Source organism: Euprymna scolopes, chromosome 19, assembly GCF_053919585.1.
Source record: "Euprymna scolopes isolate OS-2025 chromosome 19, ASM5391958v1, whole genome shotgun sequence".
In the NCBI taxonomy this organism is placed as follows: Eukaryota; Metazoa; Mollusca; class Cephalopoda; order Sepiida; family Sepiolidae; genus Euprymna; species Euprymna scolopes.
This window is the reverse complement of record NC_136500.1, coordinates 47,697,392-47,712,257: the sequence shown is the minus strand read 5'-3', so window position 1 is coordinate 47,712,257 and position 14,866 is coordinate 47,697,392. Positions and strand designations below refer to the sequence as shown.

At 35.7% G+C, this 14,866-nt stretch overlaps 1 protein-coding gene across 1 annotated transcript in view; it reads left to right on the top strand.

Moving 5' to 3' along the window:
• LOC145303560 (piercer of microtubule wall 2 protein-like) overlaps positions 1 to 14,061 on the top strand; it is a 44,392-nt gene extending 30,331 nt beyond the window's left edge. Inside the window, exons 3-4 of the mRNA XM_080145073.1 lie at positions 4,041 to 4,177; positions 13,899 to 14,061. Coding sequence (XP_080001199.1) covers positions 4,041 to 4,177; positions 13,899 to 13,967 — 206 coding nt within the window. The 3' untranslated portion in view covers positions 13,968 to 14,061. The remainder of the gene's footprint in view (positions 1 to 4,040; positions 4,178 to 13,898) is intronic.
• The last annotated feature ends 805 nt before the right edge of the window (positions 14,062 to 14,866 follow it).

Sequence of the window (14,866 nt, the reverse complement as noted above, 5' to 3'; positions counted from 1 at the left end):
AATAGTGTTTTTCTTTACTTATGTAGCGTGGTAACCTCTTCGTATATGCAATATTATGCTACCCGACTACAGACGGATGCATATATATATATATACATATATATATATATACATATATATATATATATATATATATACACATACACACACATATATATATACACACACACATGCACACACATACATACATACATACATACATACATACATACATATACATCTACACACATATACATATAAATACACACACAACAGACATACACACATACATACATATATATACATAGCCACACATACATATATATATAACATATATATAAACAACATTCGGACATCCATACATTTTTGTAATCTATATTGTTACAACAATTCTATACGAGGCAGCCTATTCTAATAGTTCAGAAATATACATGTATATACATACATCTACATACAATAGACACAGAGGTACATCCACATACAAACATACACACAGATATATAGATACAGAGATATATATATAAACATACAAACATACATGCATACATAAAATACACTTATACATACAAACTCACACAAATATAGACATATACATATATACATGCATACATGTACCGTGTCACCAAATGATACATCTAAAGTAGAAACAGACATGAATACATTTACTATATAAATTCACTTTTTCTATCAAATTCCACACGTCTAGTTATGTTTCATGGCCCCATCCGCTTGTTACACTTTCCTAAGTTGTAGGTTTTTACCGTAAAAATTGGCACTACGTAAAAATTTATATTGAATTCAGCATGAATTTCATAGGGTTATCATCATACTTAACAAACATTCTTTCGATGGTAAGGCAGATATACATAAGATGTATCACGATACAATAATAATATATAATAACATATGACAGAAATCAGAGTATTTAGGTTATACAAACCGAGTATATAAGCTTATATATTGTAGTACTTACCTTCATCTTTGTTTATTCACTCTAATACCCTTATTCCCTTTTCTTCCATTCACCCTTCATTCCTTACTTTCTTTCATCTATTTATTTCTTCATTTTTTTTAATTTTTTTTTTATTTTTATTTTTTTTTTATATTAATAAATTATTTTCCCTACCCGGGTATATAAAGATCATATATCCATACATGCACACACCTAAAAATATCCATATGCATACATTATTACGAGCTTCACTCAAAACGATCTATTACTCATTTGGTTCAAATATACCTTCATACAGGTACTTATTTCGGCTAGTAATACCATAACTGCTCGATGAAGTAGAATATTAAGTGACTTACGTAACCCATACGGGTATGATTATAGTTACGACCTCACTCATCCTCTTTGTGGGGGGGGTTATTTGATGGGGGTTAGTTGTACTTATAGCAGTTCCAGTCTCCTTATTTAGAGTTCCTTAAGTGCGTGTATTCTGAAATGTTTGCAGGATATAGCAGTTTCTTGTTTAATATTCAATAATTTTTCTCTGTCTTTAAACCTAGTTATCTCAAGTTTTTCTGATAAGCATAATAGACATGGTGAGTTCAATGAGTGGCAAGTATTGGCCCTCCTAATAATCTTCCATTCTATACTAGGTGTTTTATTTTCTCTAACTAATTTCCAGTAATATAACGATAAGGAAGTGTCCTTTTCATATGTTTGATTATTCATCGAGCGTGTATGTCCATAGAATCTATTTTTGAAAGTCATTTGGGTACTCCCTATGTAGAATCCTTCGTCCCTTGGGTTCTCCACCGGGAATATCCTTGCTTGGTATACCACCGATGAGGTCAGACATTCATTTTTTATTGGGCATTCCTCAGGCTTTTTACAGTTACATTTATTCACCGCAGTGTTTGCACTAGTATTCTCCCCTTCTCTATTAGTCGTCTTTAAAATTCTTCCATTATGCTTTTTTATAATCCTTTCCAAATTATCACTACAGCTATAACTTAATTTTAATGTATTTTTATTAAATATTTTATGTAATATATTATTTGGTGGGAAATGCTTATTAATAAGTTGTAAAAATTTTGCACCAAGTTTTGTTTTCAACATAATGTTAAAGGGGGGTGTGAACCAAATAATTTTCCTACCACGATTTCTAGATCCATTTGTGCTAGTGTTATTTACTTTATATTTTATCTCTATGTCCTTATACCCACTATTTTTAAGTGCTGTATTATAAATAGCTTTGCAATCATTGAAAGTTACTTCATTAGATGAATTGTTACTTATTCTACTTTCAATAGATACCGGTATATGTTTAATAATGGATGGTGGATGGTTAGACTGCGGGTGTATATAAATAGGATTAGCATTATCCTTCATATATGGTTTATAAGCATTTAAATCAAGATCTAAAGTAACATCAAGGAAATCAACCTGTTTTAAGTTAGCATTAACTTCTACTTTTAGGCCAAAATTTTTCATGTCCCTATGGATTGCTCTCCTAATCTGATCACATTTAACACTTGTAGCATTCTTCACTATTATGAGCCCATCATCACGATATATGCCCATGTCCCTTCTATCAATAATATTATCTTTCGTTAAATTATGAATTATATAAAGTCCAACGAGATCTGTTGCCTCTGCAGAGTCCAGCGATCCCATTGATACCCCGAAAAAGTTGTTTTGCCCATTTTTTGCCCATTGTTCCCCATTATAGACAAGGACAGTTGTGCGGCATTTCATAATAATATCCAAATCCTCATCGGAGACATTGGTATAGGTCTTGGCAAATTCAATTGCCTTTCCAAAGAGATCCTTTGTGATTGACGGGTAGTAATCCATAATGTCAAATTGCACAAAGGCACATTTTTTCTTGTTGGCAATGTTAAGAAACCATTTTACCGGATCCGCCGTATTTATCCATAGGTTCAGGTTGAATTGCCGTTTTAATTCTAGATTGATTTTCTCTAATATTCTTTTACTAATCTTTCAAATTTCGGGTCTGGTTGGGTTAATCAATCTTGTTGTTGGTTTTGTGTTGAAGCTAGGTTTATGATCCTTTAAAAGGATATACACTTCGTTTTCTCTAAGTTTATTTACTCTATCGCTAATTTGTAATTCATCCGTGATTTTTTTACTGTCCTTATTTATCAAATCAATTACGTTGTTATTTTTTACCTTGTGATAGTCTTTTTTCAAATTCTTCTGGACCAGGTCATTATATTTCTCCCTGTCTAATTTGTAAAAGTTTCTGGTCTTATCTGCCTTAACAAGGATATGTTGTGACTTGTTGATCTCCTTTACAATATTGTCGAGTTTTTTTTGGAATTGATTTTTAGTTTTGTGGAATTCTAAATTTCTAATTAGTGAATAGAGATCCTTCTCGAATAGCACTAATTGTGGGATTACTGGTGGTGATTTAATGCTTTTAAATCCATATCTCTCTTTCTTGGTGTTATCATCTTTATCCAATAGAAAAAAGGTAGCTTTCCATTTCATCCTTTTGAGTAAATCATCCATTTTCATTATTATGTTTAGTAAATAATCCTTGGTATTTGGTGTGGGGATGTTCTTTAGTGACGTATCGAAGTTAATTCTTTCCATGTTTGCGTTTTATGAAGACACGAAGTAAAGTGCTCAACTATGCAGGAGCATTTATATATAGCCAGTAGAGTTTAGTTTCCTAGAAGTACATCCAATGAAACAACATGTGTCTACCAAAATAGTGCTCAATGAGTGAACAGAGCAGGTATATTAATTTTATTTATGCAAACATTAATGGCTATAAGGTAATTCTTGGCCTGAGGACGTAATCCCCCAACGTGGGTGATTACAGAAACATGTATGCACATATGTAGCCATTAATGTTTGCATAAATAAAATTAATATACCTGCTCTGTTCACTCATTGAGCACTATTTTGGTAGACACATGTTGTTTCATTGGATGTACTTCTAGGAAACTAAACTCTACTGGCTATATATATATATATATATATATATATATATATATATATATATACGCACTTATTGAATACCAATGCTTCAAGCAAGCTACTACACTTCTTTAACTTTTATTTTATTTTCCTGTTACTTCAGTTTGCTTCCAAGGCTATGGAAATCCAAAGCAGCAGAATCCCATGTATCGCACTACATCAGCCGAGTACGGAGGAATGAGCCCGACAGTGCACACTGTACCAGTTTCTTTTCATCCCAGATGTCGGAAATTTACAAATGTAATTTATAATCTTTTTTTAATGTTCCAAAATATTCCAACTCCTTTGCTAAATTGAATTTGTTCAACAAATCTAGATACCCCGTATATCAAGTTTCAAGTCTGTAGACCAAAGATTGACATAGGAGTTTGCTAGAGACCGTTCTGCACATGCACACACAAGATCATTTACACACACACCCACACACACACATATAAATATATATAAATATAAGTGACCATGTCTGTCCGTGCGAAGAGCAGTTTCTACCAAACTCTTCTATCAATTTTTGGTCTACAGACTTAAAACTTGAAATATATAGGAGATTTGGACCTGCGGAGCAAATCCGATTTGGTTTTTAGCTTGTAAAAATAGCTGCTGAGGCTCAAATTTTTTAAAAACAGGAACTTGGTAGGTAAGTCAACTAAATGTGTATCTTCTAACCGTATGCAAATATATATAAAGTATGGTAAAGTTGGTTAATTTTTAAAGTTCTTGCATCTAGCTGTTGTTAGCTCAGATGGAAAGATATATATTTTGGTTTCGATTCTAACTGATAGCACACAAGTCGTGTTTTTAAACCTTTGAAATCACTACTATATATTGGGTACAATATAATGATCTTAGCTCTATAATTATAATAAATATGAAATCTGAATGAATTAAAATATATTTAAGTGTATTTTACGATTGGAATCTGCAGGTGAGGAGGAGGCACTACTATATCTTGTGGACAATATAATAATCAATAAAGAATTGTTTCTATCATAATAAATACAAAATCTGCATAAAATAAAATATCATATTTAAGCATATTTTATGACCCCGCAATGTCAGGTGGCCTGCTAGCACATATATATAAACGTTGGTGACTAAGATCCTTTTGCTGAGCTGGTATTTTTGAAGTATATGATCTTTATGAAGATGCCGACTATGTGTGCAGATGGCTGTGTCATAAGCTTCTCAAGACCTATGGCGGTGAGTGCATGGTAATTACAGCTGATATGCTAAGCTTGCGATTTGATAATCATGTCACATGCTGACTAGGTGAGTGCATATGCAACCGAATCAAACATGTACAACAAGCATTTTAAATCATGGTATTTGATATCATTATCACAACATTTGCCACATCTATGATATTGTCTGTACAAATATAGCAAGCTCAAAAAGTCATATCCACACCTCTCACTGGGATGTGTTACACTAATATCATGTTGATACGCAAAAGTAGTTATACTCAAAAAAGATAAGACAGCCTTAAGTTATATATATATATATATATATATATATATATATATTATGATATAAAAGTCACTTTGTGTGTGTGTGTGTGTTCCTTCCTCATAGGTTCTGAAACGGCCACACCTATCTTTTGAAAATTTCACACAAAGGTAATTTATATGTCTGGAAGTGTTCTTAGATATGCCTTGTATAGAAATTCATCTGAGAAGCATCAAAAACCAAAAAAATCCGATCTTGAAAATAGTCTTTCTTCTCTTATGGATAAAAAATTTTACAGGGAAATATTTTACGTTACACGAGCAAAGGGAAGTAATTTTATTATTTCCCTTGACCAGTGTAACAAAGATTTCCCTGTGAAAATTCTTCTTTTTATCTGTAAGGGAAGAAAGACTATGTATAAGATCGTCAAGCCCAAAATATTAGTTGACGTGATATTGTAAACAAACACAGATAAAATTTGATGAACGACATTATTGTTATTATTTTTTTTATTTTATTTTATTTTTTTTTTCACAAATTAGTCCATCGGGCAAATTATTCCTCATAATATATAATAATAAATAAAGGATTGATTCTATAATAATACATACGCAATCTGCATGAATTAAAATATCATATTTAAACGTATTGTACAACTGGATAATGGTGGGCGGCCACCTAGTATGTATATATATATATATATATATATATATATATATATATATATGAAGGCTCTCTACAAAGAATAATTATTGTTTAATTATAAATAATATATAAAAGCCTATATGTTTGTCTGTTGATCTGTATCCATATTTTCAAACTATCTCTTCCAAAACTAAACGTCACAGAGTGGCGCTAGGAGCATCAAATGATTGGATTTTTTATGGATCATTCTTTTAAAATAATTTTTGAGGGTCAAAAATGGGTCAAAATTTAAAAGATCGTTTTACATTTTGTACATTCAGCTTACAGAAAATTAAAAACAAACCAATTATTAATGAAAAATAACCCCACATTTGACAGTATGTTCAAATCTAGAAATGCTGTGTACGTCTTTAAATGCCCCATAGGAGAATGTGTCTCCAAAAATAACATGTACATTGGCATCTCTCGTCGATTAACATGTCACCTATCTTTCCTAAATAGCTCCATTTATCAGCACCTCACAGCACACAACACCCCCAAAACTGAATTCGGAGACATACTAATAAAAAACACTGCCATTTTAGTTGTCTCACACTGTGATGTTACACCTCCCGATTATTGAAGCTTTGTTAATCCATATTAAAAAAACTAATGATTAATTAGGCTCAATATGAAATGGGTGGTATGCTTAAATGCTTTTAAGTATTTTAAGTATTATAAACGATTCTAATCGTCTTTCCTATCAACTCACTATTTCATTTTTTATCACTCGTCTGAGGATGACTTATGGAAGTGGAAAACGTTCTCAAATACGGCAAATTTCTTTGTACACTTGAACAGAATGTTCAGAAACTAGTCTGTCAAAAAGAAAAAATGGATTGTAAGAGAAACAAACGAGTTGTCTCTGATCTTCAATGAAACATACATACATACACACATATATATATATACAGATACAGAATGTAGCATTCTATTGTTTAGTATATATAATGATGATGATTGCTGCATCTTTCCAGATGATCACTATCACATTGAGTTCTCCCAATCTTGCCGTCCATGCCATCTCAGATGACTCTGCACTCCTGCTGCAGATTTGCACATCTTGAAGCAGATGTGACATACAAATTGAGCAATTTCCACCGAGTTGACTTCCTCTGGAGGTTGAAAGGTATTCCTATGAACAATCACATGTCTTCTTAAACCAGCAGTAGACTTGCAAACTTTGCTGCATGTTATTGGTTCGGACTAATAGGTGCAAAGTTGACCTGAACAGGAGTTTTGTGCGACTTAAGGTGGTTGACGTAGCCAGCTTTTGACAAAAGCACTTGTTCACAAATGTTGCATTTCCAGCTCTATGTGTCATGGTTAAGACCATCAATTAAACATTTGTGAAGTCCTCACTTCAGATTGCTGTGGGCCTACTTTCTTTTCTCGAGAGCATCACAAATTTCACGTACAAACTTTTGCCATTTCAGCCTTTGCAGAGTAAGTTCTTCTCATGTGTTGATGTTGATTTGTAAGACTTTCAAATTATTCTTTGTAGAGCCCCTAAACCTCTTCCTAGGCTTGTGTTGAGGAGGCTTGCCATTTTCCAGCTTCCCGTAAAAAATTTGTTTTGGCAGCCTACAATCTTTCATTCGAACCAGGTGGCCCACTCAACACATGTGAGATCTGATTACAAGGGTCTCAACACTAGAGCAACATGCTCTCACAAGGACTTCAGTATCGGGTACTTGTGCTTGCCACTTGATGTTTAAGATACGTCTCAAGCATTTTTGGGGAAATCGTTCAAGCCATTTAATGTGCCTTTGATGCAATGTCCATGTCTCCGATGAATACAACAGTGTTGTTAGTACACAGGTCTTGTAAACGCAGATCTTAGTCCTGTCTGTGATGCCACGATCAGACCACATTCTCTTCTCCTAACTTCCAAAAGCTACAGATGCCTTCTGAATTCGTCTGCGGATTCCAGTGTCGTAACAGCCATCCCTCGACAGAGAACTATCAAGGTACACAAATGAATCAACTACTCCCAGTCTAGCACCACAGACCATGATGTTTTTATTTTTATTTTTTATTACATTTTCACCCCAAACAAGGCACATTGCCGTTTTGATGTAGGGGCTACTATTAGGGACACAGGCTACAGGGATACTAGGTGGGGAGTTGGGCAGCAAGATGTTGGTTCACGTTATACTTGAACTTCTGCATGTCAGTACAGTTGGGGGAAGCAGGAACCTGGCAGGGAGTTCCAAAGTCTAGCGGTTCTGGGGAAAAAACTACTGGAGTAGAAGGCTCTCTTACATCTAGGGATCTCTACTGTGAAGGGGTGGGATTTAGCTGCTTGTCGGGTTTGTCGGGGGTATTTACATAGAGGGGGTACAAGTGGTTTCAGCTTGTCCGAACATACACCATTAAAGTACTTGTAGAACAGGCAGAGAGATGCTACATTGCGTCGATGGGATGAAGGCTGAAGTTTGGATGATAGTTCAGGACCTATTAGATTGGCGACTCTCTTTTGAACCTTGTCTAGGAGTGAGAGACTAGTAGCAGATGCACCAGCCCAAATATGACAACAATACTCCATACATGGGCGAATGGTGGCCTTATAGAGGTACAGGATACTTTCAGGGGTCAGTAGCTTTCTAGCGCGATAGAGAACCAACCTTTTTCGCAGCGGTCCTGGCAATGCTCTCAATGTAATTTTTCCAACTCCTGTTTCCTGTGAACATTAGGCTGAGGAGTTTAAAAGATGTGCTTTCCGATAAAGAGTCTTTGGCCATTGCTATTGGTGGTAGAGAAGGTTTCTTGTAGTTATTGAAGGAAACAAGTTTAGTCTTGGCAGCATTGAATGTGACCATCCATTTTTGTCCCCATTCCACTACAGATTGGAGGTCATCCTCTAGTGTTTCTGCCATTTCTTTAGATATGTGTTCATTTGTTTTCCTGTCGTGTCTGTTATAGAGCGTGGTGTCATCAGCATATATACCCATCTCAGAGACAATTTTGTCAGGGAGGTCATTTATGAATATTAGGAATAATAGAGGTTCAAGGATAGACCCCTGAGGCACTCCCGCATTTATATCATATTGTTTAGATGTATGGCCATCAAGGACAACCTGGATTTTTCTCTTATCTAAGAAGGATTTAATTATGTTAAGTATTCTTCCAGTGATACCGTATGATCTGATTTTCCTGAGAAAAGCTTTGTGCCATACCCTGTCAAAAGCCTTAGATATATCTAGAGCTACCACTCTACCCTCCCCTGCTTTGTCAACTGAATGGCATATATGCTTGGAGATTACAGTTAGAATGCCTGCTGTGGAACGAGCTTGCCTAAATCCATATTGTTGGTTGGTAAGAAGTTTAGCATCTGTAAGGTGATGAACTAGAGCTTGGTTAATTATGGACTCAAATATTTTGGCAAAAAGTGGGAGGAGGCTAATGGGGCGGTAATTTGCTGGGTCAGTTCTTTCGCCAGAATTCTTGAAAACTGGTACCACAGAAGCAGTTTTCCAGCAGTCAGAAAAGCAAGATTCATTAAGGCATTTGTTGTAAAGTTTGGAGAGGATTGGAGCTACTTCGGCAAAGCACTTTTTTAATAGCCAAGATGAGATCAGGTCCAGATGCTTTTGCAGTGTCAAGATTTTTTATAATGGCATGCACCTGAGAAGGGGTCAAGTGTGGCATCTGTCCGCAAAGGAAAGTCTGGGAGAGGGTGGTTAGCAGGGTCTAGTGTGGAGTTGGAGGCAAACCATCTGGCAAGCATGTTAGCCTTCTCAGTTGCAGAGCAAACAACCTCATGATTGTTGGATAGTGAGGGAATTGTTGAGTGTCCATTATTTACTACACTGTTGTTGATTTTCCAGAAGTCATGGGTTCCTAATTTCTGAGCTTTGATGCGTTTTTGGGTGGTTTCAGTAAATTCTCTCTTAGCTGTCGCTATTTCTTTCTTACAGTTACTTCTAGCTTCTATATACTTCTGTCTGTTTGAACTGGATTTATGTTGGTTAAATCTGTGGTACGCGTGCTGCCTTTGCGTGATGGCAGCTGCACATGTGGAAGTAAACCATTGGGGAGAGTGGGGCTTGCTATAAAATTTCCGCGTAAGGACATATGCTTCAATTGCTGTTTTGAACCATTCAGTGGTCTCATTTGCGCACTGTTCAGCAGGAAGTGAGAAGATATTTTGCCATGGGGCGTCTCTAATGAGATCCCTGATGACTTCCCAGTCGGCCTTTTTATAATATCTTATTGTTTTGAGCAATGCCTCTTCCATTTTGGCTCTAGAGTTTAGGGTGATTTCAACTATTATCACTACATGATCAGCATTCCCAAGTGGGCTGTAGGCATTTGTAACACAATCATCAGGAACTGTGGTCAGAAACAGATCTAAAAGTGATGCATGTTGCTCTTGCTGGTCAGGGAAACAGGTTGGAAACGTAACCGTCTGTGATAGAGAATGAGATATAGAGAAGCTATGTGTTGTGGCACTAACTGCATCTGTGTAATTAGAGAATCCAAGCCAGTTACTGTGGTGGACACTGAAGTCACCAAATACATGAACTTGTGCGCTAGCGTCAAGGGAAAGTGCTGTATCTATGCTGTCAGAGACTTTGTTTATTAGGGTACAGTCCTGGGTCGAGGGAAAGCAGTAGAGAAAATAAAAGTGACTTATATTATGTTGCATGTTAAGTCTAAAGCACATAAAGTCTTGATCGTCCACCAGGCATGCAACACAAATAGATCATCAGCTGACCTTCCATCTACTAGGACTTTGGCCTCAGGATTGCCCACCAGGGATGAGTGCAGGATCCCTTTCCATGTGCGACATGGCACTACAAACATCCCGATATTATTCAACTGTTGATGGAGCAGCCGCTCTAAGCGATACCAAAGAGTTAGGTTCCTGTACTACCAGTCGGGAACAGCAGCCAGGAACTGTCAATCCGGTACCCTCAACCCATCAGACGATGTTCAACCCAATCTACTTGTACTGGCATTATGATGTTCAAGCTCTCCCAACTGGCCAGTTTAGAGGGGGATGGGACGTATCAGGAGAGAGAAATCAGCGTTCATTGCCCTAGTTAGGAAACAAGATCGACCACTGAGTGTTTCTGTCGAATCCCTGTGCTTCGACCTCTACGCCTGGCTAATAGGCAAAGAAGGCGTATGGGAGCTGGGCAATAGACAGTGCTTATCTACTCCTTAAGCAGTTTAGGTAATTTGTTCAAGTCACCAGCTCTAGGAAGGATGTCATCCAAGAATGGAGGGGCCTCCCTCCCCTTAGGTTTAGCTTCAGAGTTTTCCTTCTCCTAGACAGATGACTTGGGAAGATCTATGAGTCCATTAGCACCGAGAGGGTTTACCCCGCACCTGGGTCCTAATCCAGGTATTTCTGCAACCCCGCGTGGTAGTTAATGTTACTGGGTTAGTATGTAAATGTTATGTCTACTGAGAAATTACACTCCTTAAAGTGATTAAGGGACATTGCTATTCTATTGTTACTGGAGGAGGGGGTGAGTAAAAGTTCATGCAGTGGAACCAACTATATTTGCAACAGGTTAGTTGGAAAGATATGGTTTAATATTTTTACTTTAAATTTAGAAATTTTTTTTTTTAATTTTTTAAAATTTATTTATATGTTGACTTAGGATAACGCATTACAGAATGACTTTATATGAAGTGTGTGTAATGTATGAGTGTTAGTAGCAGCTTGGGGAGTAGGGTAGACTTAGTGTTTAGGAGAGGATTAACTTACAGAATACAATAGAATTAATTTTTAGAATTTATAGTCAAGTAAAATTTAGTTATAGAGAAAAAAAAAATTCATTTTTTTTTATTTTTTATTTATTTAACATACAAATAAGACAATGGCAGTCGTTTTGGAGGAAATGAATATATTGGATATACGTAGCATGCAAGAGAGGGGTGTTTCTACCATAATAAGACTACGTGGCACGTCGGAATTTGTAGTTAACCACAGTCAATAAGGTCAGGCACAAAGCATTGTGTATTTATTCAGGAAGTCATAGTGACGTATCTAAGATCACTGTATATTTAAGGTACATATATAATTGAAAGTAAGGCAAACTATATTCCGTGGTTTGTTAAAGATAGCAAGGAAGCCACATATTCAATACAAGCGAGTTTATAGTAATTGTAGATATTAAGTATATCACTTAAATAAAGTCGTATCTTCTAGTGTGGAAAGAAAATAAGTCCAGGTTTCTTAAACTTCAGGGATTTGTTTTTCATAGGCTTTTATTCCCGCTAGTTGGAATATAAGAGTGAAACAATATTTTGCTTATAAGGAGGGGGGGGGATAACGAATTTCAGCTTTAGTTAAGATAAGGCTGACAAAAAAAAAAAAAGACAAATAAAGACGATAAATAAATACAAATAAAACAAAACCACGTATAACTGGCTCGGCGCAGGAGTGAACATCACCTTTGTTTTAGATAGACTGATCCTCAGACCAAAGGCAGTGCAGGAGTCAGCAAGCTATCCATTATATGCTGCATATCAGTCTCAATGTGCGACAAAAAACAACATCGTCTGCATACAGTAACTCCTTGACCAAGACATGATGCAGCTTGGTTCTGGCATTAAATCTTCTAAGATTAAAAATGCAATCTGCGGTTCGAAACTTTTACATGACACCCTTATCGCAATCCCAAAATGCATGAGCAAGTAGAGCAGCAAAATATATAGAGAAAAGAGTAAGGGCAGGAATATCACCTTGTTTGACATTATTGTCTACTGGCACAATTTTCTGTTAAATGAGACTCGAGCTTTCATGTCCCTGTGCAGTTCCTTGAATATTCTAACAAAGGTTGGAGGACATCCTACTTTCTGTAAGATTAATCAGAGAGCATCCCTATTGACGGTGTCAAATGCTTTAGTTAGATCCACAAACACTTGATACAGTGGTATCTGTTGTTCAATGCATTTCTCCGGGACTTGCCAGGCTGAAAAAATCATATCCATAGTTCCTCTGCCAGACCTAAAGCCACTTTGTGACTCTGGAATAGCATTAGGACAAACATTCTCCAGTAACCTGTTTAATAGAAGGCATGGGAGAACTTTCCCAGCAGCTTGCAAAAGCATAATCCCATGGTAGTGGTCACAAACATTCTTCAGTCTCTTTCCTTTAAACAAGGTCACTAAGACACCATCAATCCAATCCTGTGGAACAGGAGCACCTTCCCAGATTTCCTCAACAAAACAAAGGATAGCATTAGCAATATTCACACCACCAATCTTAAGAAGTTCTACCCGGTGCCTTGCCACTACTGACTTGTGCGATAGCCAACTGCACCTCAACCAGACTAGGCAAACGATCCATTCTGAATATGATATCACATTGTGGTAGGCTATCAATTGCATCAGCATCTACTGCTGAGGGATTGTGAAACACATCAGTAAAGTGCTCTTGCCATCTTTTCAAGATATTCTCTGGATCCTTAATGACAGCAGAACCATCTTTCGACATCAGGGGAGATATTGAAGAGGTAGAAGAACCAAATACTTAGGAGTCCATAAAATTTCTTTGAATTCTTTGTGTCAAATGCCTTTTGGATCTGCACCGTTATATTCATTCACCATTGGTTTTTCATCTTTCTTAGTTCACGTTGCAATGTGGCTTTGACCTCTTTGCATTGTCGCAAATTAGCTGTATGATCAGAATGATCTTCACATATTATTGATTTATTATTGATACTAATATTTATATGAATTTTGATTTTACAATGTTATACAGTCTGTAATCTGAAAGTATTTCAAATTTTCAGTTATTTATCTCTCTCTCTCTCTCTCTATATATATATATATATATATATATTAATTTTTCCCCCTTTTTTGTTCATTTCAGCATTTAGGACTGTGTGGAATGTACCGAAATCGATCTTTGAATACAAGTCTGGATAAATCAATTATTTGAACACAAATTACCTTTTACTTTTTTTTATGTTTTCTTTATATATATATTTAAAAAAAATGAAGGATTGCATCATTAAATCTGATGCTTTTCTATCTGTCAGTGTTCAGGTATTTTTTTAATATTCAATATAATTCATTCGATTAATTTATTGTTTTAAATTTCTCTGTTTTTAAGGAAGGGCGGGGGGGGGGGTGATTTCCAAAATAAAATTATCAAGATAAATAAGTATTTTTTTATTGTGTTGTTCTTTATTTTAAGGAATTATTTTTTTGTTTTTTTAGGTTAAATAACCTCCAGTACTATCAGTCATGAAATAAATAAAAGATATATACTAGACATACCAGTGACCCGTTGGGTCACAACCAATAACACTGCTCATTCATTGAAAAATTTATAAACTGTAATATACCATAACTAAAACAATAAGTCTCTTTGCTTCGACATTATTTTTCTTCTCCTTCTCCATAGTAGTCTCAACTTTTAGATGTCTTCAGTTGGATTTCTTTTCTTTGCACATCAGGTCAATTCCATTGACTTTAGACATTCAAACTGTACCTTAAAACTGTCACTATTCCTAACAGGCAAGCTTTTTGCAGAATTTGAAAAGAAATTGTCTTGTCAATCTGTTTAAGCCATTTATGGTGGCTTTTCGTTATCATCCTAAGCGTTTCTAATTACTATGGAAATCACCCTGACATTCTTTACATTTCCATAGACTAATTCCCATTTTAGATTTTGATATTTATTTTTTCATGTTCTCTTGCACTCTGGTGTGGAAAGGACAGGCTATGCAATGATTGAGCAACTTCTCTTATTTTTGTTTAGAAAAATTATGTCAGGTTTGGAATGTTCAAGGATCTTATCAGTTTGTATGCGCATGTTCTAAAGAAGTTTGACAT